The following is a 22,433-nucleotide window of genomic DNA, read 5'->3' as shown; positions in this document are numbered from 1 at the left end:
AAAAACAGTAAAACTGATGAATATTTTTAAAAAGTTTTAACATAGATGCAATATACCACACTTATGGACCTTTTATCCACAAGGATCATTTACATTCATATTTTTTAATTTTACCAATCAGAAAATAAAGAATTGTGCCTTATCTACAATAGATAACATAACTAGCTAATAAAAATTAAAATAAAATAAAAATATAAGGTTCAGGTCTCTTTATCCAATTCTTTTTTTAAAAAAATTCTATGATACCTTGTTTTACTGAACTCAGTAAACAATTTGGCAGAATCAGAAATGGAACCCTGTTCTAATCAGAACACATAGTGTAGTCTTTACTGGGTTATCAAATTTTTTTTTGCTAAAACTTTACTTTTTGGTATTCTACACTTGATAACCTTAAAACATGAACATTTCCATATACAAAGAACTTTGTTTTGCTAATCTCATTGCATCAGGTCATTTAAGTCTTCCTAAACTGTTCTAAAACTATAGTTTTGGTCATTTCTTATAATGCAATAATATTTCATACATTCATGTACCATTACTGGTTAGGCAATTGCTTAATGAATGGGCATTTCCTTGGGTTTTAGTTCTTTGTTACAAGAAACTATTTTGCCTTGAATATTTTTCCCACATGTGGGTTCTTTCTCTCTTTTATTTTTTGTGGGCTATAGACCTAGCAAGCAGTTGTATCAGTGAATAAAAGATTATTCAGAGTTTAGTAGTTTAGGGGGTGTAGTTCCAAATTGCTTTAGGTGAATGGTTTAATTTAATCCAGTTCCAGTATTGCATTAGTGTACATGAACTCTCACATTCTCTCCAACAACTTTCATTTTCCTTGTCTTTGTCAGTTTGATAGAAGTGAGGCAAAATCTCAGAGTTGTTTTAATTTGATCTCAGCATTAATGATTTGGAGGAATTCTTTCAAAATGGTTGTCAATAAACTGTTTTTCTTTGGAGAACTATTTGTTCATTTCATTTGATCATCTGTCTATGGGATAATGGCACTGTTGTTTACTTAAATTAGTTCTTTACACATTTTCGTATCATATCTTTGGCAGAAAAAATTACTACAAACAGTTTCCCCCCAGTTAACTCATTGTTTTCTAATTTTGGCTGCAGTGATCATTTTTAGGGGGTAAAAAAGATTTTCAGTTTTGTGAAACAAAATTACCTATTTTTTAAACCTATCATCCTTTCTATTCCTTGTACCATCAAGAAGTCTTCCCCATCCATAATTTCAAAAGAATATCCCTTCTAGTTTCTTTGATTTGTTTGTGATATGACCTTTTCTTTCTAGGCCATGAATCTGTTTGGAACATCTTATTATATAAGGTATAATATGTCAGTTTTAATCTAATGAATGCCAAGTTATTTTTCAATTTTGCACCTTATTTTGTTGAAGAGTCTTTGCACCAATTAATTGTGGTCGTGGGGTTTATTTAACAGTATGCTAATGTTAATATTCTTCTGAATCATATATTCCTAATCTATCCACTAATCATCTTTTCTATTTTTTAACCGGTATCAAATAGATTTGATAATTACTGCTTTGTGACAGGATTTAAGATATGATAGTCTTAGGCTACCTTCCTTTCACATTGATTCTTTTGTACAAAATAGACAAAATGTACTTAGTAGAGAATTTTATTCAATAACTATATTAAGTAATATCAAATTATATTACTTATATAAGAAAAAAACAATTCAAGGGATCATCTCTATCTTCATTCCTGTCGAGATAGGACTTTCCAGGCTTTCTTCACCATGCCAAAGCAGCCTTCTCACTGTGGAAATTCACTCTGCTCCTGTAGTTTCCTTATTCTAGAAGTTCAATCCATCCCTGGCCTGCTTACAATCAAAGTATGCTTTGCCTAGGTCCAATACTTGGACTGGTTAGTTTCTTTCAAAGCCTATATTTTAAGGAAAGTACTGAGTTAGCCATGTCTTCATTCCTCTCTTAAAATGCTACATTTTCTCCACCACACTCCAGTCCGAACATGAATCCTTCCTATATGCCTCCCTTTTCTTTTTATTTATTTTTATTAAAGCTTTATTTTCGAAACATATATATGGATAATTTTTCAGCATTAACCTTTGTAAAACCTTGTTTCCAATTTCCACCCCTTCCCCTACCTGACCCTAGATGGTAATTCAATATATGTTAGACATAGTAGAAATATATGTCAAATCCATATATTTATATAATTATCTTGCTGCACAAGAAAAATCAGATCAAAAAGGAAAAAAATGAGAAAGAAAATAAAATGCATGCAAACAACAATAAAAAGAGTGAAAATGCTATACTGATCCATACTCAATTCCCAAAGTCCTCTCTGTGGGTATAGATGGCTCTCCTCATCACAAAATCATTGGAACTGGCCTGAATCATCTCATTGTTGAAAAGAGCCACCTGACCTCCCTTTTCAATTTTTTTAAATGTAGCCCATAAACTCCTTGAGGTCAGGGGTTGTCTTTCTCTATGTTTTTATTTTTATTCCTAGAACATAGCACAGTGTTTGACATACAGCAAGTACTCAACTAATATTTATAGATATTGCAATGAGACATAACTGAAAGACATGTTTGCCAAAGATTTTTTGTTTGTAGAGTCATGAAGGATAGAGTACGAATGTTTGTGTAGTAACTTTTCAGGTATGTCCAACTCTTCAGGTTTTCTTGGCAGTTACTGGAGTAGTTTGCCATTTATTTTTCCATTTCATTTTACAGATAAGTAAACTGAGGCAAACAGGGTTAAATGACTTTCCCACAGTCATATAGCTTGTAAGTGTGTGAGGCCAGATTTGAACTCAGGAAGATGAATTTTCCTGAGTCCATGCTCTATCCACTGAGCCACTTAGCTGCCCTACAAATATTTTCCTATAAATGTGAGTGGAGAGAGGAGTATAACAAATGTGTTTATCTGCACCTCACATTGACTGAATCTTGGTGACATTGCAATGCACAAATGGTGCATTTTCTTGTGCAGCAAGATAATTGTTAATTAAAGCTCACAAATATTTTGGACCTCAGTCTGGCAAGTCACATATGAAAAACAAAGTCAATGATGAATATCTATCATTGATGATGACATGCAAATGGAAAGAAATTTTATCGAGATTGTTCATCATTTTCTACATCTTGGACAGATAATGCATATGGACAATGTGCTGGATCCACAACCCAACAGGAGGTTTCTGGAATGAATCTGGAAAATAGCATGGTACTTTCAAAATCCCTAAGTACCTCTGTGAGGGAGGAAAAACCCCACTCATATTTTGCACACTCATATTTTTCTAGTGATATTGTGAATCATATGATATTACAGTCTCCAAATAATCAGAACTTCAGATCAATCGAAGGGAAATAGAAAAATACAGAGAGAGCACAATGATACTAAATCAAATTATAAACAATAAATTCCTGCAAACAGCATCATAAAAGATATCAAAGATATACATGTCTGGGAAAAAGAGGAGGACAGGTTATAAACTAGACTATCAATTAACCATTGAAATAATAAAGAAGAGAAACAGCATAGAGTACTGTATGAAATCTTAGGTGACAATGGGAACCAGCGTCATTACTTGCAGAGAAGAAACTTATATTACATAACTTACAGAGGAAAAATTGGCTTTGTCTAATGCCCCTTATTACTTGCATGAAGTTGTGGGGGGTCTTGCCACAGAGGAGCACAATACTAGATTCACCCAAATAAATTAGTCTATCCTTATGGCTAATGTTTCTGCTCCAGCTAGGTTCCTTCATCTGTCAGATAAACCTTTGTGAGGAGGTGGGGCTGGAGACAGACTAAATGTTTTACCAAGAGAGTATTTAATTGGCCCATACAGCATAATATTTTGTAAATACTCCATGCCAACATCAACATATAATACCTTCACAAATAGCACTAACCAAAGGACTGTTGGAGACTACAACCTGACGCACCCTTCTCCCCTTTCCAGGAAACAAGATTCCTATTGAATTCGATGTTTTATTAAAGAACTTTGGGTATGGGACAGAGTAGAGTAAGAATTGTATAGGGAGAAGAAAGGGAAGTGAGAAGAAGAAGAAGGTAGTTGAAAGAAAAATTTCATGGAAATTGGCAAAGTATGAGAAAAAAAAAATCTCCTTGACAAGGAGAAAAATGAAGGTCTGGCATTGGGAAGAGACAGCCAGCAGGGAGGATGAGGACCAAGAAATCCAGGTTTCCTGGCTCCCCATTTCACGCATCTCTTAAAAATTCCATTGCCAGCTGGCAAGGTACAATAGGAAAGAGGGGAAAAAAGAGAAGACAGGGATGACCAAGAAAGCATTGCGGAGAGAAATCACCCAGTGCCTTATAAAATATGAAAAGGAAAAAAAAGTCTGTTCTCTTCTCCAGAACACAGAAAACATCTCCCAGTCCAGAAAATGAACCTGTGAAGAGTGATGGTAAAGAGCTTACCTGTGTGAAAGAGCCATCCTCATTACATTCTGGCACAAACACCGCTTCCTGAGGTTTCTTGGCTTGCTCCAAGGCTTGAGCCCTCTCCTGGCGGCACTTGCTTTGGCCAACATCTGAAAGGGGAGTAGGAGACCACACCTCACTTGAACCAAAAGTACCTCAAGACAGGGAGAAAGTGAATTTGAGAGAACCCACTAAAAAAAAGCCACTCAACTAATAAGTTAAACTCCTTAGTTAAGACTACTCTGATGACCAACTTCCACCAGAACCAGTTTAGGGGAAAGATACTACTAGAAATCTTAGAGGGAAGTTAACTAATTGGAACATAAAAAGGGAGAATAATACAGTAGAAAGAACTTTGAATGCTGGTCTAGATCCTGAGCTCAGATTCTGACTCCACTATTTATTATCTGTATGGCCTTCTCATTAGACCTCAATTACTTCAAATGTAAATTAATAAAGTTGGAGAACTAAAGTCCCTTATAACTCTAACATATAGAATCACATAATGTAAGAATCCCTTCTGTCAGAATTGTAGTCTTGAATGCAGCTGAGAATATACAGTTGAGGGACAGTTGGAAAAGGAGACAATTAAAAAGTAAAAATCTCTCTCCTCCCTTATTCCACACACTCTTCCATTAAAGTTAGAGTGCTTAGTTCCTCTGTGAAATGGTCAATTAAGGCTCAAAGGAATTGAAACAAATTATAAATTTATACCCAACTTAAGAAATTAATCCTTTTTTTGCCTTATCTAAAATTGAGGTTGCATGGTATGAATACTAGACTATAAATCTGATTTCTGATCCTGGCTCTGCCACTAAATTAAGTATAGCAAAGGGGAAACATCTCTGGAATCAGAGATTTGCATTTAGGATCCACCTATGATTGTACCTATGGACTTTTAGCAAGTTACAATTTCTTTGGACTTCAGTTTCCTTACCTGTTAAATGAGAGATCTGGATTAGATAGCCTTTGGGGTCCATTCTTAATTCTATTAAAATGATGACTCCTGATTCTAATCTGATTTAATATGAAAATTTCTTGCAGACAACTGAGTTTTATATACTGAGTTGCCTCTAAGAACTTACTACCTTGAGACCAAATAACCTATTTTTTTTTAAATTTCATCTGAAGTTCATTGACTTTACATATAGGGGGCAAAAAAAAAATTGGATTGATTTTTATTGTCTCCAAAAAATTCAGTCCACTTACAAATGAAGTCTTAGTGTTAAATGGAATCATAGAGATTATATGGTCTAAACTTCTACTGCTAAAATCATCAAACTCAGGAAGGAGTATATTGTGGCAACACTTACATCTTAAGGATCATAGCATACACCCAGCATATTTTCAAGTCAACAACAACAAAAAGATAATGTCATCATCCACGCTGAGTTTCATCTTGTTGTTAATATTTAACAAGGAAAAAAAAAGGCTCATCTTTCCAAAAGACTTGAATTATTCCCAATAACCTCTGAGAAAAAAGTCACACCTTTACGATTTTTACTTGTTTTTCTTATGAAATAGTTGTCTTAGGCTTTTAAAAGATACTTTTCTCTCAATATTTACAAGCCATTTACTTTATATATCTTTATATATATGTGTGATATTTTATATATTTGTAACAACATATTTTAACCATCTGTAGGATATATATATATGCATATGTATGTGTGGTGTGTGTGTACATATCATACAAATAGTTGAAATCTTTTAAGAGCTTGTATTTTATATAACTCAATTAAAAAAAATAAAGTATAAGGACAACAGTTCCTTTTCCAAATTCTTATCAGAATCAAACCTTATCAGAAATGGAAAAAGTGCTCATTCCTTCAGAGGAAGTTTTCTCCATTTTGTCCTTCTTCCTTAGATAAAAGTAAAGGAGAGAAAGGAAACAGATGCTAAGTGCTTATGTATAAGATACTGACAAAAAGGACATTGGACTTCTGGGAGACAGTGTTATACAGAGGAAAGATGACTAGTTTTGGAGTCAGAAAATCTAAGTTTAAATCTTGCTTCTGATATCACATCTCTGAAAAAATTATTCCTGATCTTCAATTTTCTTATTTGTAAAATAAGAGAGTTGTTGAAGTCCCTTCCATCCTTAGACCTACAATCTTTTATGAGCTATAATTCTCTATGAATGTTTGAGCTATGGTTTGCACCTCATCTCACCCCCAGAATATTCAGAGCTATCCATACTTACCTTTACACCTGCCTCGATGTACTACCCCCAAGGCTGCATCCCTGCACTTGGCTCTCTGGTAGTCACACATTGACTCATAGGTCCTGCCATCTGAAGCACAGAGTGGCTTGGGCTGAGACCGGGAGCAGTGAAGGTTGCATTGAGGGTCACGATCACTTATTAGGAACTAGGCAAGAAAAAGAGAGGAAGAAGAAAAAGAAAGTATAATAAATCCATTACGTTCAATTTCAGTTTACTCAAGGTGTCAATGGACACAAGAAACAGAACTAGAAAGGACTTTAGAAGTTATTTAACAATTTGATGTTGTTCAGTCATTTTAAATGATGTCTGACTCCTTATGACCCCATTTGGGGTTTTCTTGGTAGAATTACTGGATTGGGGTACCATTTCCTTCTCCAGCTCATCTTACAGATGAGGAAACTAAGACAAACAAGGTGAAGTGACTTTCTTGGGGTCACATAGCTAATAAGTATCTATGGCTAGATTTGAACTCAGGGAGATGAGTGTTCCTAACTCCAGACCCAGAATTCTGCAGTATGGCACCACTTTGCTGCCCTAATATAGACATTGAAACCAAGACAAAGTCTAAGAAGTAGAGTCAAGGAACAAACCCAAGAATTCTCTGTGCTTCTTTCTGATACATCTTTTCTTCTTGCTTCCACTAATGGAAAAGTTACGGTCATAAGATAAATAGATTTAGAGCCAAAAGGCTTTATAAAACCAATCATTTTACAAATTAGAAAACTGAGGCCCATATAGAGAAAGTGATTTGTTCATGTCCAACTCTTCATCATCCCATTTGGGGGTTTCTTGGCAAAACTACTGAAGTGCTTGGCTATTTCCTTCTCCAGCTCATTTTACAGATGAAGAAACTGAGGTAAATTGGGTCACAGAGCAAGTAAGTGTTTGAGGCTGGATTTGAACTCGAGTTTTCCTGACTCCAGGCCTAGCACTCTATCCAATGCACTACCTACCTGCCCCTCACTTAGACTCTAGGTAACGAATTAAACATATACTATAAAATGAGGCCAATGTGTTAATTTTTTTTGATGAATTATATATATTTTTGTTGTTGTTGCAAAGGAGGGTTCTATTTGGAAGGATGGAAAATTGAGAAAGTGACAACAATGTTTTAAAAAAAGTATCAATAAAAATTTTTAAAAAATATTAATTATCCAGAGAACTAGACCAAAAAAAATGCTTCTTCTCCCTACTTCCTTCCACCTGGATGAATCCTTATCCTGGTGCTCATTGAATTAAGAAGGATGTCTCTGACCTTATAAACATTCTCTTCCCTCATCTTTCTAGATAACATGGTGGATGAAGTGCTTGACTTGAAATTGGGGAGAACCAAATTCAAATTCAGCCTCAGGTACTTATTAGCTATGTGACCCTGGGCAAATCACTTAACACTTGAATGTCCTCAGTTTCCTCATTTGTAAAATGGAGATTATGATAGATATATAATAGATATTATAGTATCTTCCAGAGTTGCTTTGATGATCAAATGAAATATTTGTGAAAATTAGCTATTATTGTGCATTCAGAAGAGAATATAAGATGTAGATGATGAGCAGGGATAGAAATTAATTCCTCCTCATGATTCTAGCTTCTAACTAGCATACAGGAGTGTTGGACTTAATGTCAAGAAGACCTGAGTTTGAATCTTTCTTCTTACATTTCTTAGTTGTATGACCCTGGATAAGTCACCTAAACGCTAAGCCTCAGCTTCCTCATCTGTAAAATGGAAATAAAAATACCTACTTCATAAAGATGTTGTAAGGATAAAAATAGCATAATACATGTAAAGCACTTTGTAAATTTTAAAGTACTCCTATAAAGGATAACTATTATTATTATAGTAGTGTTGTTGATCATTATTATTAGTCTGGAAAACGTATGTAAATGAACTCATGCTGTGTCCACTTCTTTTTTCTGTTTTCTTTCCCTCTTTCATGGTCCCTTTTACTTTGATTTTTCTCTCCTGACATGATTCATAAATGATTTGTATTAAAAACAAATAAATTTTAAAAATTATTAGTCTAGAATCTTATTGCCTGTGTCAGCATTTACCTAATAATACCTTACTAAGTGTTCTGGGTAATCCTAGCTTTTCAAGTAGGAGGGGTTTTCACTCATGTAACCAACTCCTACCTTACAGAGCTTATTTCTGAAACTACCATCTCAATATTCTCTATGCCTTCCACTTCAAGGAGGCTCCTTTCTTGTACTAAGGACTAATGAAGAGTGAGTTGGTAAATATTTAACAATCAGCTCTGCACGGGAAAAATGTACCTATGGAATTATTAATATTTTACCATTATTTTATTAAATGTGGGAAACCAACAAAACAATAAACCAAGTCCTTGTTTTTAGCATTCACTTATGTCTGAGGTATAAATGCTCAAGATAAAAAGTTAAGAATCAGTTGGTTTGAATTGGCTCTAACAAGCCTCTAAACTCACTTGAGTACAGTGTTCTGAAGCTTCTGGGATAAGTCCCAATGCAGCCACTAAGCTACTGCTGGAACTAGGTTTTCAGCATGAATTTCCTCTCCTATCATTATCTCCTCTGACAACTTAGCCATCCTCTGAGACTAATAATTTCCATCCTTCATAGAGGTAGTGGTAGAAGGGAACAACAATATTCCTTCTGAGTGTGGTGGGTCAAACTTGGATATTTAGTAGTTCAGCACAGAATAAAATCTGATAGGAGGCTGATTATTCCTAAGGCATTAACCCATCAAGTTCTCCAATAAACTAAGGCTGAACTCAAGAAGCCCCTTCCTGCTTATTTCTTCCACATTTCTGCTTTTGATGTCTTTCTCAAACCTGGATGTCAGCAGTCCACATTGGGTTGCCAGTAGTCTACAAGAATCGGGAAGTATGGTGTTACCTGGCAAACAGGCAGTGATTTATGTTCTTCTCTCCTCCGATGCTGGAGCTAACCAATGGTTGGAGAGTTGTCAGGGAAATGTGAATCACTGCTATAATCACCTAAGTATATAAGTCTGACTCTTTCCCACTTTTTTAAAGGTTACCATTAAACAAAAAAACCAAAACCCTTTTTGCCTCTACTCAATCTCTATTGAATTAAACTTTATTTTATTGATATCTTTTGTGTTTACGTAGAATTCATTTCTGAATATGCCCCTTCTAGTTTTCTACCAGAAGATTATCCTTTAACAAAGATTGTTTTTGAAAGGAGAAAAAGAAATGCTAGTTCAACAAAAATAAATATCAACTGTGTCTGACAGCATAAACAATATTCCATACCCATGGCCCCAATCACTTGAATGAAATTAGGTAAATACACTTCTGATTTTTCTCCTAAACGAAGTTTACACAACACACACCTTTCCTCCTATTGTTTTTTGCACTTACATTGTTGTATAAACTGGCACATTGTGCCAATATGTGTACTGGTGTTACTGATTCTGCTAACTTCATGACATCACTTCACATAAATTTTCTTACATTTTCCTGAATTCCTTATTTAATTTTTCTTTGACAGAAATGAGATTTCATTACATTCTTGTGCCACAGTTTGTTTAACCATTCTTCAGTAATTAGGCATCTACTTTGTTTCCAATCTTTATCACTAAAAAAAAAGTCTACAAAGAATATTTTGGAGGAGACATAGTGGATAGAGTGGGGTGTAAAGTCAGACATCTTCCTCAATTCAAATCTCTAAACACCTACTAACTGTTTGGCAAATGGCAAACCGCCAATATTTCTGCCAACAAAACCCCAAATAAGAAGACTTGGACACAACAGAAATAATCAAAAGACAACAAAGAATATATGTTTGTCTTTGATATTCTGGAGATGTATGCCTAGAAGTGGTATTTCTGGATATCACTTTTAGGGATATCTCTGGATAGTCCATTTAAGTGACATTTAAATCATTTTTTTGGTTCAACATAATTAGTTTCTAGAATGATTGGACCTGTTTGCAATTCTACCAAAATCAGTTTATCTTCCTCATGTACCCATTTCATCATTATTTAACTTTTTTTCATTTATGATACTTTACTGGATAAAATTTCCAGTTGCTTTTGCCTATATTTAACCTATATTTATGTTATGACTGATTTGGAATAATTTTTCATATGTTTGTTGACTTTTTGAACTCAGGGAGTTCTTCTTTTGAGAACTGTTTATAAGTAAACGTTGGAAAAGGTTCTTGCTTTTATATATATATTTGTGTTAGCTTCCTATATATCTTAGTATTAAGATACTTAGCAGCAATATTTGATTTAACAATTTACCCCAATCAACAAATTTCCTTCTTATCCAATTACTTTGATTTTGTTGTGCAAAAGCTTTTCAATTTCATATAATTAAAATTCTTCTTTTTCTTTTTTTCTGGTGATGTCCTTCATCTCTTTTTTGTCTTCCCTTAGTAATAGTTGGAAAGATATCTCCACCTATTTCCCTCCATTAAAAAAAAATGATGACCTTTCAGGTTTAATTATATTTGGAATTTGATGAGGAATACATATGAGGTGATAGTTTAGAAACTTAAAAAATCTTTTTTTCCCCCTGCAGGTCTTGTTTAATACAGAATCCTCCTCCTAGATTCTGGGAAGGGAGCAGAGTAGACTGATAAATTTTATGTTCTCCCAATTTCCCCCACAAATAGAACAAATTTGTGCTTTAGAGTGAAAAAAATCAAAAAGACTTGAGGCAGAAGAGGAGTCTTCCTGATACAATCTTAGAAGATCCAGAGAAAGACTCTGGGTGAAGGAGGATTAACCTATGTGCAGTGCAAACACCTCCAACCTAGCTCATAGAAACATCCTGGGGCTAACTGGGTATGGCTGAGCCTCAGTATGAACCACAGAAACTTTCACCTGCTAGAAAGCTTGAGGAGTCAGAGGTCTGAGTCCAGGAAGACTGAGGGAACCTTAGCTGATTAGGAATGCCAGGCCCCACTGTGCTGGGGGGAAATGGTCCAGGGCAAGAAGGAACCAGCACACCAGTGAGTATAGAAGCCGTGGGACAGGGATGCTGCTAGCTGCTGGCTGGCTTGCTGGATTTTAGGGCTCCTAGTCAGAAGGGAAAGCTAAGGTGAAGCCAAAGGCATCATTCCTCCACCTCAAGATTAGAGGTGCTTCCATTAATACCTCTTATTTAAAAAGAAATGAATTGGCAAAGAAGAAAGAATTCCATTGTAAAAACATGCTATGGCAACAGGGATGAACTGGGGTTCATCTTTTGATGAGGACACTGAAGTCAAAAAAGTTTCTACCCCAGTGAAATGGCTCCCTGCCAAGAGAGAATTTATAGAACTCAAAAAAAAAAAAAAAGAATTTAAAAATCAAATGAGAGACATTGAGGAAAAAATAAAATAAAATAAAAACCACCCTTGAAGATTATAGGGAAAAGTTAACCAATTAGAAAAGGAGATACAGAGCCTCAAAAATGAAAATAACTTTGAAAATTAGAATCAGGCAAAGGGAAGCCAGTGAAGTTATGAGAGACCAAGAAATAACAAAAAACAAAAAAATAGAATACAAAGAATGAAAAAGTAGAACAGAATGTGAAATATCATATAAGGAAAATGACAAATCTGGAGAACAGATCCAAGAAGAGAAAATATAAGAATAATTGAGCTGCTTGAAAATTGTGACCAAAAAAAAGAATCTTGACACAATAATGCAAGAAATAATCCAAGAACATTGTCCTAGAGTGATAAAATAAATAGAACTAGAAAAAATTCACTGATCACTACCTCAATAAGATCCATTGTGAAAAACACATAAGAACATTATTGGCAAATTTCAAAACCTCCAGATCAAAGAGAATATTTTGCAAGAAACAAGGAAAAAACTAATTAAATATGCTGGAGCTACAATTAGAATTGTACAGGACTTATCAAACAGCCACAATAAAAAGGCTACAGGTCTTGGAATCATATCTACTGGCAATCAAAAGAACTACATCTGTGGCCAAAAATATCATATCCAGTAAAATTGTCTATAATATTGAATGAGAAAAAAGGACATTCAATAAACTTGCATAAACTTTTGCCCAACAAACCCGAATATAATAGAAAATTTAGCCAATATCAAAGATCAACTTCAAGGAACTCAGCACGGACAAATTGTTTATGTTTTTCTTACATGGGAAATGTATGATATATGTTTAAGATTGATACCAGCAATAGGATAGCTCAAAAGAAAGATTGGAGCAGAGTTAAGTTAAAATAGCAATTATGTTATACAAATGAGGTGCAGAGGAAGACTAGATACAAAGACATTAGTGGGAAATGGAGGGCTCCTAATTCTGAAAACCTACTCACCTTGGGAATGGGTTAAATAGCTGCCACTATACCATAAAGGGTATAGCACTCTCCAAAATCTATAAAGGAATAAGGGGCAAGGGATTGGTGGACTGGGAAACAAAGGGTATGGAAAGAATACAAGGGAGGGATCCATGCCTTGAAGGAGGGGGTGGTTAATACTAATAATAAGAATAAGAAAAGATAATCCTCCTCCAAACAGTTAATAGTCTTTGTTTATCAAACCCTGGGTCATTTTTGAGATATTTACTCATCTTCTCTGTTTCACTATTATACCTTAATTTTTTTTAACCAGTCACAAATAGATAACTGCTTCACAATATACTCTGAGATCTGCTTTTCAAACTTATATTTTATTGTATCATTTATTTTTTGTCTAAATGAACTTTATTTATAAATTTATTATTTTGTCTGTTCTGTAAAATAATAGTAAACCCTTGCTAGTTTGATTGGTAGAGAACTCGACTCTAAATTTACTTCATTAGTATTAATACTTTAGTATTTTTATTATTTTGGCTTAATACAAATATGAAAATGAACACCTTTCCAATGATTTTTTAAGGAATGCTATAGAATTGTATTTATATGAGAACTGTGTTAGATTGATTCTCAGTTAGCTTAGGAAATTTTAGTTATTATGAATGGGATTTCTGGAATTTTCTATCATATCCTCCTGGTTTTTATATTCCTATATAGAAATATTAATGATTTATGTAGATTTATTTTGCATACTATTACTTTAATGAAACTATAAATTAGTTAGAAAACCTCAGAACTTCAGTAAAAAGTCAGTAAAATTAGGTAAAGGAAACCATACTGTCATCTACAGATAAGAATTTTCCCCCGCTTTGCCAATGTCTTTTTTTACTGTCTTATTGATATCACTGACTTTTTTAGAGCTACGACATATAATATAGAAGAGAGGAGTAAGCATACTTTTTTTTCTTCCAACTATTGGAAAAGCTTCTAGCGCTTCCCCATTACAAATAATGCTAACTTTTGCTTTTTTATCATTTAAAAATGACTCCTCTGTATTTTTTTGGGGGGAAGAACATAAGTAAATATTATACTCTATTAAAGAATTTTTTTCATTATATAGTTTGGGTTATTTTTGTTTTTAATATGATTTTTATATTTATTATTTTCTTAATGTTGAATCATTCTTATATCCCTACTATAAATTCTACTTGGTCAATAGAAATAATGCTTTTTCAATATAGTACTTTAATATTTTTTGCTAAGGTTTAATTTTTTGCATCCATATTTATTAGGGATATTGGATATAGTTCTATTTCTTTGCATTATCCTTCTTAGGTTCAGGTGTTAGTACCTTATTATTCTTAATTGTAAAACTGAGGGGGGGCTTCTTTTTGTACTTTCTCTATAATTTGTTCAATTTCATTTTCTAAGACTGAATGGAAACCATTTCATTTTTCTTAAGTTAGATAACATTTATATACAAAATAATCCATTTCCTTTAAATTCTTGGCTATACTAGTATATAATTGTTCAAGAGGTTATATTAATTTTTTTCATTTTTTCTTTCTTGATTTTTTTTCTTTTGAAATTAGTTGTAGACTCTGGTGAATATAAAGACAAAAAAAAGAACAAATATAAATATAAACCATGAACTGGATTTTTTATTTTCTTCTCTTTTTTACTTTTGATGAAGACCATTAAACTGTACCACTTATTTTAGACTTTAAAAACACCTTTTAAATCATTTTGCCCCATTTCTTATCTACTATTCAAAATCCCTTCTAATATACAGAGACTCTCTCTTCTATGCTTATTGTTGATTTTTTAGTTTTTCTAATGGTATGCATAGTTAATCAGTCATTGTCCCTCAACTCCTCTCCCCCCTCTATTTTCTTAATGAATGTTTTCACAAGAGAAAGTAAAAGGTGTAAAGGATAGAAAACCGATCTTAGAGTGAGGCTTATGCTAAAGTTTTGGCTATGATAAATACAATCCAATCACTTCATAGTACTTCTGAACATTCTCTAAGACTACATGTTGTAGAACAGTTAGGAATTTTTATTGGTAGAAGGAATGATATTATGTCAGTTTTAATAGCTTTTAGAGATTTTTTCTTGAGTATGACGTGAGTAGCATCCCCTTGATTTTGGTATGTTGCTTCAGCATTATCACCCTCCTTCACATAGTTACTGTTTCTATAATTTCCTTTGGCATGCTCATTACTCAGGAAGCTATTAAGATTTTTGCTTGTGTTTCCTATAGTCATCATAATTCTTACTCATTTTTATGGTTAGTGTTTCTGCTTTTTTTTTTTAAAGGTACATATAATTTCTTTATGCTCTTTCACATGATCTAATTTTGTAAAGATATCAAGAGGTGCTGAGAATTATATATTTTTATTGTCCTCTTTGGAAAATTATATACAGCTTTCACATGTAACTTCCAAGAATTTGTTCAGTTCTATATTTTTTTATCTTTTTTAAAAAATTCATTTTCATTTATAAGTCCATAATTATTGTTATTATATGTATTTTTATATATTTAACTTTTACTTTATGAATTTATATCACTGGTTTTATATGCTTAGTAGATTTTTCATTACTTATAGTATCTTTAAGACAAGATATAATTTCTTTCATATGTCTGTTGACATTGTGAATTTTTATTTTGGTTTTACCTGATATGTTCTGATAATGTTGCTTTTTAAAAAAATCATTTGATGCATGACAAATATTTTACTAGCTTCTAATTTTCATTCTGTACACAACTTATTTATATATATATTTCTTGTATAAAGAAAATTGTGGGATTTTGTTCCTTTATTCAATTCTGCTATTTCTGCTATTCTCATTTTACTGGAATATTTAATAATTTATATTTAATTTAAATTAATTTTAAGTTTTCCTTCATTTATTTTTTATCCCTTTTCTCTTGTAGGTTAGCATTTTGCTCTTGTAATTAATTTTGTTTTTGTTACTTTTTTACTTATCTGTTCTCACAAGGTAGAGGGAAAATAAACAAACTATTAGCAATTTAAAGAGAGAGGAAAACCAAATTTCTACAAAAAAAAATAGAAAGGAAACATAACAAACAAAAAAGGGAAATTTTTTACAAACTTTTATCCCACTATGTCTCAAATATTTAAATGAAACAGATTAAAAATGTAAAATATCAAGGTGAATGGAATAGCGAATTTAAATTAGCTAGTCTCAGAAAAAGAAATTAAATAAGACATAATTCCAGGAAGACATTAATTTAAAACTGAATTCTATCAAACATTCAAACAATGAATATTTCCATTATTACATAAACACTTTGGAGGGAAAATAGGAAAATTAGGAACTCTATGAAATTCCTTTTATGATACAAATATGCATCATAAACCAGAGAGAGACAAAATAGAGAACAAAAACTATAGACATCCTTAATGAATAGCAAAGCAAAAATTTTAAATAAAATATTATCAAAGCAGAAACTATAGCAACATTAAAATATAAAATATTGACAATTCTCCTATACATAGAAACTGTCCAAATATAACTATAACTACAAAACATTCTTTACCAAATTTAAGACAGAATTAAATAATTTTAGAGTGTTGGGACAGAGCAATATTATAAAAACTAATTATTTAATGTTATATCCATGTATACTTATTGTGTATCTAATTTATATTTTAATATATTTAACATCTACTGGTCATCCTGCCATCTGGGGGAGAGGGTGGGAGGTAAGAGGTGAAAAATTGGAACAAGAGGTTTGGCAATTGTTAATGCTGTAAAGTTACCCATACATATTACCTGTAAATAAAAGGCTATTAAATAAAAAACAAAAACAAAACCTAATTATTTAATGTTATATCAAATCACTAAATGATTACTTTATATTGTCAGAAATATATAAAAACATTCATCTGTTAATAACAATAAAAAAGTCAATAATATTCAGGGAAATAATGGGGGAAATGGAAAGGAAAGGTATCAATCATCACCAGATTTTACATTATATTACACAAAAGTAATCATCAACACTATTTGGTATTAGTTCAAAAATAAAAAAAAATAATCAATGGAACAATTCAGTATACAATATACAGAAGAAATTAACATAGTAGTAGATGGTTCAATAAATCTAAAGATATCAACTACTAAGGTAAGGACTTACTATTCAATACCATCTGCTGAAAAAAAAAGGAAAGCAATCTGGCAGAAATTAGATTTAGACTAACACTCCTATTAAAAACTAAGACAAGATCCAAATGAATGCATAATTTAGACTTTAGACATTAAAGACTATAACAAATAGAAATCAGAGGATTCAGGAAATAAATATCATTTTACAACTCTGAATAGTGAAAGAATTTATGACCATACCAGTGATAGGATCACAAAAGATAAAAAAAAAAATCCGATTCCATAAAACAAATTAAAAGTTTTTATGCAAATAAAATCAATGCTATTATAATTAGAAATGAAACAGATAACTCGGGTGGAAGTTCATTTCTCTAATAGAATTCTGACATCCAAGACAGATAAGAAACTGATTTAAATATCTAAGAACAAGAATCATGTCCCAGTAGATCACGGACAAAAACAAGCATTTGCCAAAGAGAAACATGCTATCAACAATCATATCAAAAAAAGCTTCCAATCACTAATAATTAGAAAAATGCATATTAAAATAACTCTGATGTTAGACTTTATACATATATATATATATATATATATATATATATCATATTGACAAAGATAACAGAAAAGGAAAATGACAATTGTTAAAAGTGCTCCAAGAAAATAGATTGATGCATTGTTTTGAAGGAGTTGTGAATTGGTCTAGCTAATCCAGGAAGCAATTTGTCATTAAGTCCCTAAACAATTTATACTCTTTAACAGCATGATCCCACTACAAGCTTATAATCCAAGAAGACTGAAGACCAAAGGGACTCATTTATCATTTATTATTATTTTTGCAAAGAATTAGAAACCAGGGGGATTCTCATCAATTAGGGATGATCAAACAAATTGTGCATTGTGAATATAATAAAATTATTATTGCCCTGTAAGAAATGACAAATGGGATGATTTCAGAGAAAATACTGAAAAGAGACATGAAATGATATAGATTAAGTTGAGCAGGATATACTGAACAGTTTATACAAAAGCATTGCAAAGAAAAGTCACTATGAAAGACATAGAACTCTGATCAATGTAAGGATCAGCTACAATTCCAAAAGATCAGTGATGAGGCCTAATTTTGAACATCACCAATTTATTCATCTATTTTGATTAAGCAGTTTTGTTAAAAGTGTTTTGTAATGATAGAGTAGCCAAAAATAATTTAAAAGAAGAAAATGTAAAAAGAGATAAGATCATAGGATCATTAAAAAAAATACACAGATGATAGCAGAAAGAAGGTCAGAAGTAAACAAAGAAAGAAAGGTTTGAAAGTAGAGTTGAATTTATCATATACCTAAAAGAGAAAAGCTGTATGTAAAAGAGATTTGTTATTTTATAGATAATTATTTTTATGTAATTCTTTGCATATAAAAATGATCATTTTATTGGTTATTTGGTTCAGAATTTTAAAAAAATAATAATTGGCTCTTGATCACATAGAATTTGAGAAATTACCCCCAAACTAGCTTTCAACTGTTGAAAAAGACAAGACTCACAAATGAAAGTTTTCATTACTAAAACTTTTATTGTCTTGGTATTTGACCTAGAGATGATTTCTTTTCTTTCCTCACAGAAATGTCAAATGTCTTTATTAGTATTATCTAGACCAAGTAATATTTGAACAAGAATATGTTCTCTAACATTTCCAATATGTGCTACCTGTTATTTTGTTTGAAGATCTCCAATGAAGGAAGTTTTTCTAAAGAAAAGCCCATCAAGCCCAAGTCCATTTGTTTTCAATGGATACTCATTGCTTTTACCTATGCCTTCTCTAAAGTGATATAAAAGACATCTAATTTCTATGTCACTTGACAGCCCTATTAATACTTGAAAATTCCTATTATATTCATCAGTCCCAATATGCTTTCACACTGACAGTTTAGCTTTTCAAAAAAGGACCATTTCTACCCTTCCTTAAATTTTCTCATAGTTCTATGAGTAACCCTGTCGTGGGAGAAATACATTCCACTCTACTAGCCACTTTAGCTCTTAAACCTGCACTAATTATTTTTCCCTTTATTAAAAACCATCCAGTGTTATTTTTAGGTTAAACATAACCACATACTAAACAAGAAAGCAAAAAATATATAACAACACAGATACTCATATATAAAGCAAATGCAAGAATAATAAATACATCACAATCCACACTTAAACTTTGGCAACATTCTCTCACCAAACTGCTCAGCATCTGTGGTGAAAAGTTGGTGATCACATCTATAAAACTGACAAGATACCCAAGCAAAGAAAACCATGTACTTCGAGTAATTCATAAATCTGGAAATGTAAACTTCAGTGTCTTCTTTTCATCTGAGGAACTTTCTATAAAAATCCCTTTATAGATGTAATTTCTGTGCTGAACATGCTTCTACTGCTAATCTGAGTTGGTTCATATACTTTGCCTGATTAACATCTCTCTAGGTACAATGACTTAGTCAAACTAATCAGTTCTTGTGATTTCTCTGATTCCTTGCTTTCAAGTGGTATTTTTGCCCAGCTTGACTTATTCAAAATGAACTGTAGCACTTTTAACTTAGCTGATGAAATTGGAAATCTGTCTTTTCACTTCTATTATCTCACTGGGCTCATTTTCAGTCCCTTCTGCAAATGACCTTATGTAAACTTTTGGTTAGTATGTGTATGGCATTTTCAGGAGGACTTGATATCACTGGTATGAGGACTTGATAGCCCTTTTCAGTCTGCTCATTCAGTTTTAGTGTCCACCTGATTCACTCAACGTTCACCTGTGGCTACAAGAAGTTGTAGCATTCACTATGGCCACAGACAGGTAAAAGGGAAGACAGGGGAAGCTAGGTGGCTCAATGGATGGAGCACTAGCTTGGAGTCAGGAGGAATTGAGTCCAAATCCAGCTCTCAGATATGTACTTGCTGTGTGACCCCATTGCCTCCAAAAATGGGGTCGGGGAGAGCAGGGGAAAAGAAAGGAGTTGGCAAGCCACAGGCAGCGAACATCTGCCCTCCTTCCATTGTGAAACTTCTCACAAACTCTCTACAATTTTTCAAAAAAAGCACCTGGGAACTTGAATTCATACATATATACCTATCTTATTCCTTCTTCTCCCAACTATTTCTTCCCTTTCCTGTATCAGCTCTAATTTTCCTCTTTTAATTTCTCAAATTCTCCCAAGTCAAATCTTTTTGGATGTTCCTTATTAAAGAAAAATCTCCCTAAATTTCTTTGAGAATTTCTTTTCCTGCTGTAGCTGAGGTCTTCCTCTTATTACTTCTACCAAATAAAGAAGTAGATAATACATATCACACACACACACACACACACACACAGAGAGAGAGAGAGAGAGAGAGAGAGAGAGAGAGAGAGAGAGAGAGAGAGAGAAACTGAGACTGATATTGGTTACCTGTGTTTTAAAAAACCACTGCTTCTGGAAGTGGAAGAATATAAATACCGATATGAAACTCATGAAAGACAAAGCATCTTGGAAATAAAATCCATTATCTCAGCTGAAAAGCAATAGCCATGTATTGCAAGAGAAAAGCTTCTCAGAAGCAAAAAGGTAATGTCTATAATCCCACAGGTTCAAGACATTGCAGAAAAACATCCATCTTTATAAGCAGGCTAAATGTTTCCCTTTCCTCCAAATTTAAGATTTCAGAATAATTCATACACTGTTGGGTGGGAAGTAAAAATTGACTTAAATCTGGGAATATAAACTTCTTCTCCCTCCCTAATAGCCTGAAATTTTTATTACTCATTGTCAAATAAGACAAACCAATGATTTCCTGATCCCCCTTAATGCTAGTAGTACTTTTTACTCTGTTGATTACCTCTGATATATTCTGTATACATAATTTTAATACAGATGTTTTTATGTTGTCTCCCATAAGAGAATGTGATCCCCTTAAGAACAAGGATTGTAGTTTGTCTTTCTTCATATTCCTAGGGTTTAGTACATAGTAATTAATTAATAAAAGCTTATTGACTAATTCAAAGTTCAATCTCCTAGATGAACAAAATTCTGAAAATGGGCTCCTTGTTCCTAGTCAAATGCCACTGCTAGTGTGTACAGGGCCTGGTCACTTAGTACTTAGACAAAGCCTTATACCAACAGATTGAGTCACCCTGCTGGGATTTGAACCTGTGGTTCCTGGGTATCTCCTCTGGCCCTTGGAGTTTTGAGGCTTCCCATCACCACCATCAAATAAGCAATTCTCTGAATGGAAGAAAAAAGTTAATTCTATTTATAAAGATGTTTGTTCACACTCCTACTCCTCTCCCAGATAAAAATCACAAAGAAACAAAACAGTAACTATTCAATAAGATTGTACAATGGGAAACCACACAAAAAGGAGAAAACAAAGTTTTCTCCTCCCCTCTCCACTTGCAGGAATGAATGACTCCAAGGCAAACTCAGAATGCTTTGTTCTGTGTCACAGAACAGATTCCAGAAGCATATTTTTATTCTCATAAACAATCTGTTCTTCCTGTTTGGAAACTGAGGTATAGATTGGTGAATAATGTTTTCATCCATGATTACCTTCCCACATTTCTAGCAAGAATGTTCAACCAATATTCCCTTTTACATTGACCTCCTTGGCTTTCACTGATCCCCTTGGCTTTGATGCAAAGTCATAACTTGTGACTGTGGCCTTTGGATTTTTTTTCTATTTGTTCAAGAAGTTTTCAGTGTTACTATTCGACTGAACTCCATGATTATGGAAGATGGACCAGTGTAAGTGAAATGTTCCATCTCAGAGAACATTTTATTTCTTATTAAGAACATTATGTTTTCAATTGGCAGTGTCATTAATTAGCTGCTAATTAAGTGTTGTTACCCAACTGTCCAGAGAGACATTTTTCTAGAAACATGTTTTCTCATCTGTAAAATGAGGGAGTTGGTCTAAATAAATACTTCTCAAAGTGTGATCTGGGAAGTCCTAGCACTCCCCGACATCCTTTCAAGTGTTTATGAGGTAAAAATTTATTTTTGTAATTTTTTTAAATTTTTAATGTGGTAAACATTAGTAGATATAATCCACTTTAATAAAAGTTCTTGGGAGAAAGGTCTTCAGTTTTTAACAGTGTAAAGTTATCCTCAGATGGAAAAGTTTGAGGACCACTATACTAAATAACATATAGGTTTCCATCTGATATGCCTGATGTAGGACCAGATGATAAGCTTTAGAAAAAGCACCAAATGTTGGGGTTTAGTCGTGTGAAGAATTCACAATGGCCATTCTCTTTGGCAAAAGATAGATTTTATTTAGGAGAAGAAGTTACAGACAAAATGAAGAGATACAATAGATGCCAGGAATGGTAAATATGAAAGAGTGGGAGAGCATATAGTTA

General features: G+C 33.0%; 1 protein-coding gene across 3 annotated transcripts in view; it reads right to left on the bottom strand.

Moving 5' to 3' along the window:
* SMOC1 (SPARC related modular calcium binding 1) overlaps positions 1-22,433 on the bottom strand; it is a 194,337-nt gene that overhangs the window by 90,645 nt on the left and 81,259 nt on the right. For all 3 annotated transcript variants that reach the window (XM_012548162.3, XM_023502436.2, XM_023502439.2), the window contains exons 2-3: positions 6,648-6,813; positions 4,442-4,554 (exon numbers count right to left, since the gene is read on the bottom strand). In XM_012548162.3, coding sequence (XP_012403616.1) covers positions 4,442-4,554; positions 6,648-6,813 — 279 coding nt within the window. The remainder of the gene's footprint in view (positions 1-4,441; positions 4,555-6,647; positions 6,814-22,433) is intronic.

The sequence above is a fragment of the Sarcophilus harrisii genome, chromosome 2 (genome assembly GCF_902635505.1).
Source record: "Sarcophilus harrisii chromosome 2, mSarHar1.11, whole genome shotgun sequence".
Lineage (NCBI taxonomy): Eukaryota > Metazoa > Chordata > Mammalia > Dasyuromorphia > Dasyuridae > Sarcophilus > Sarcophilus harrisii.
Note: the sequence above shows the minus strand (reverse complement) of the source record. Positions and strands in the feature narration are given on the sequence as shown.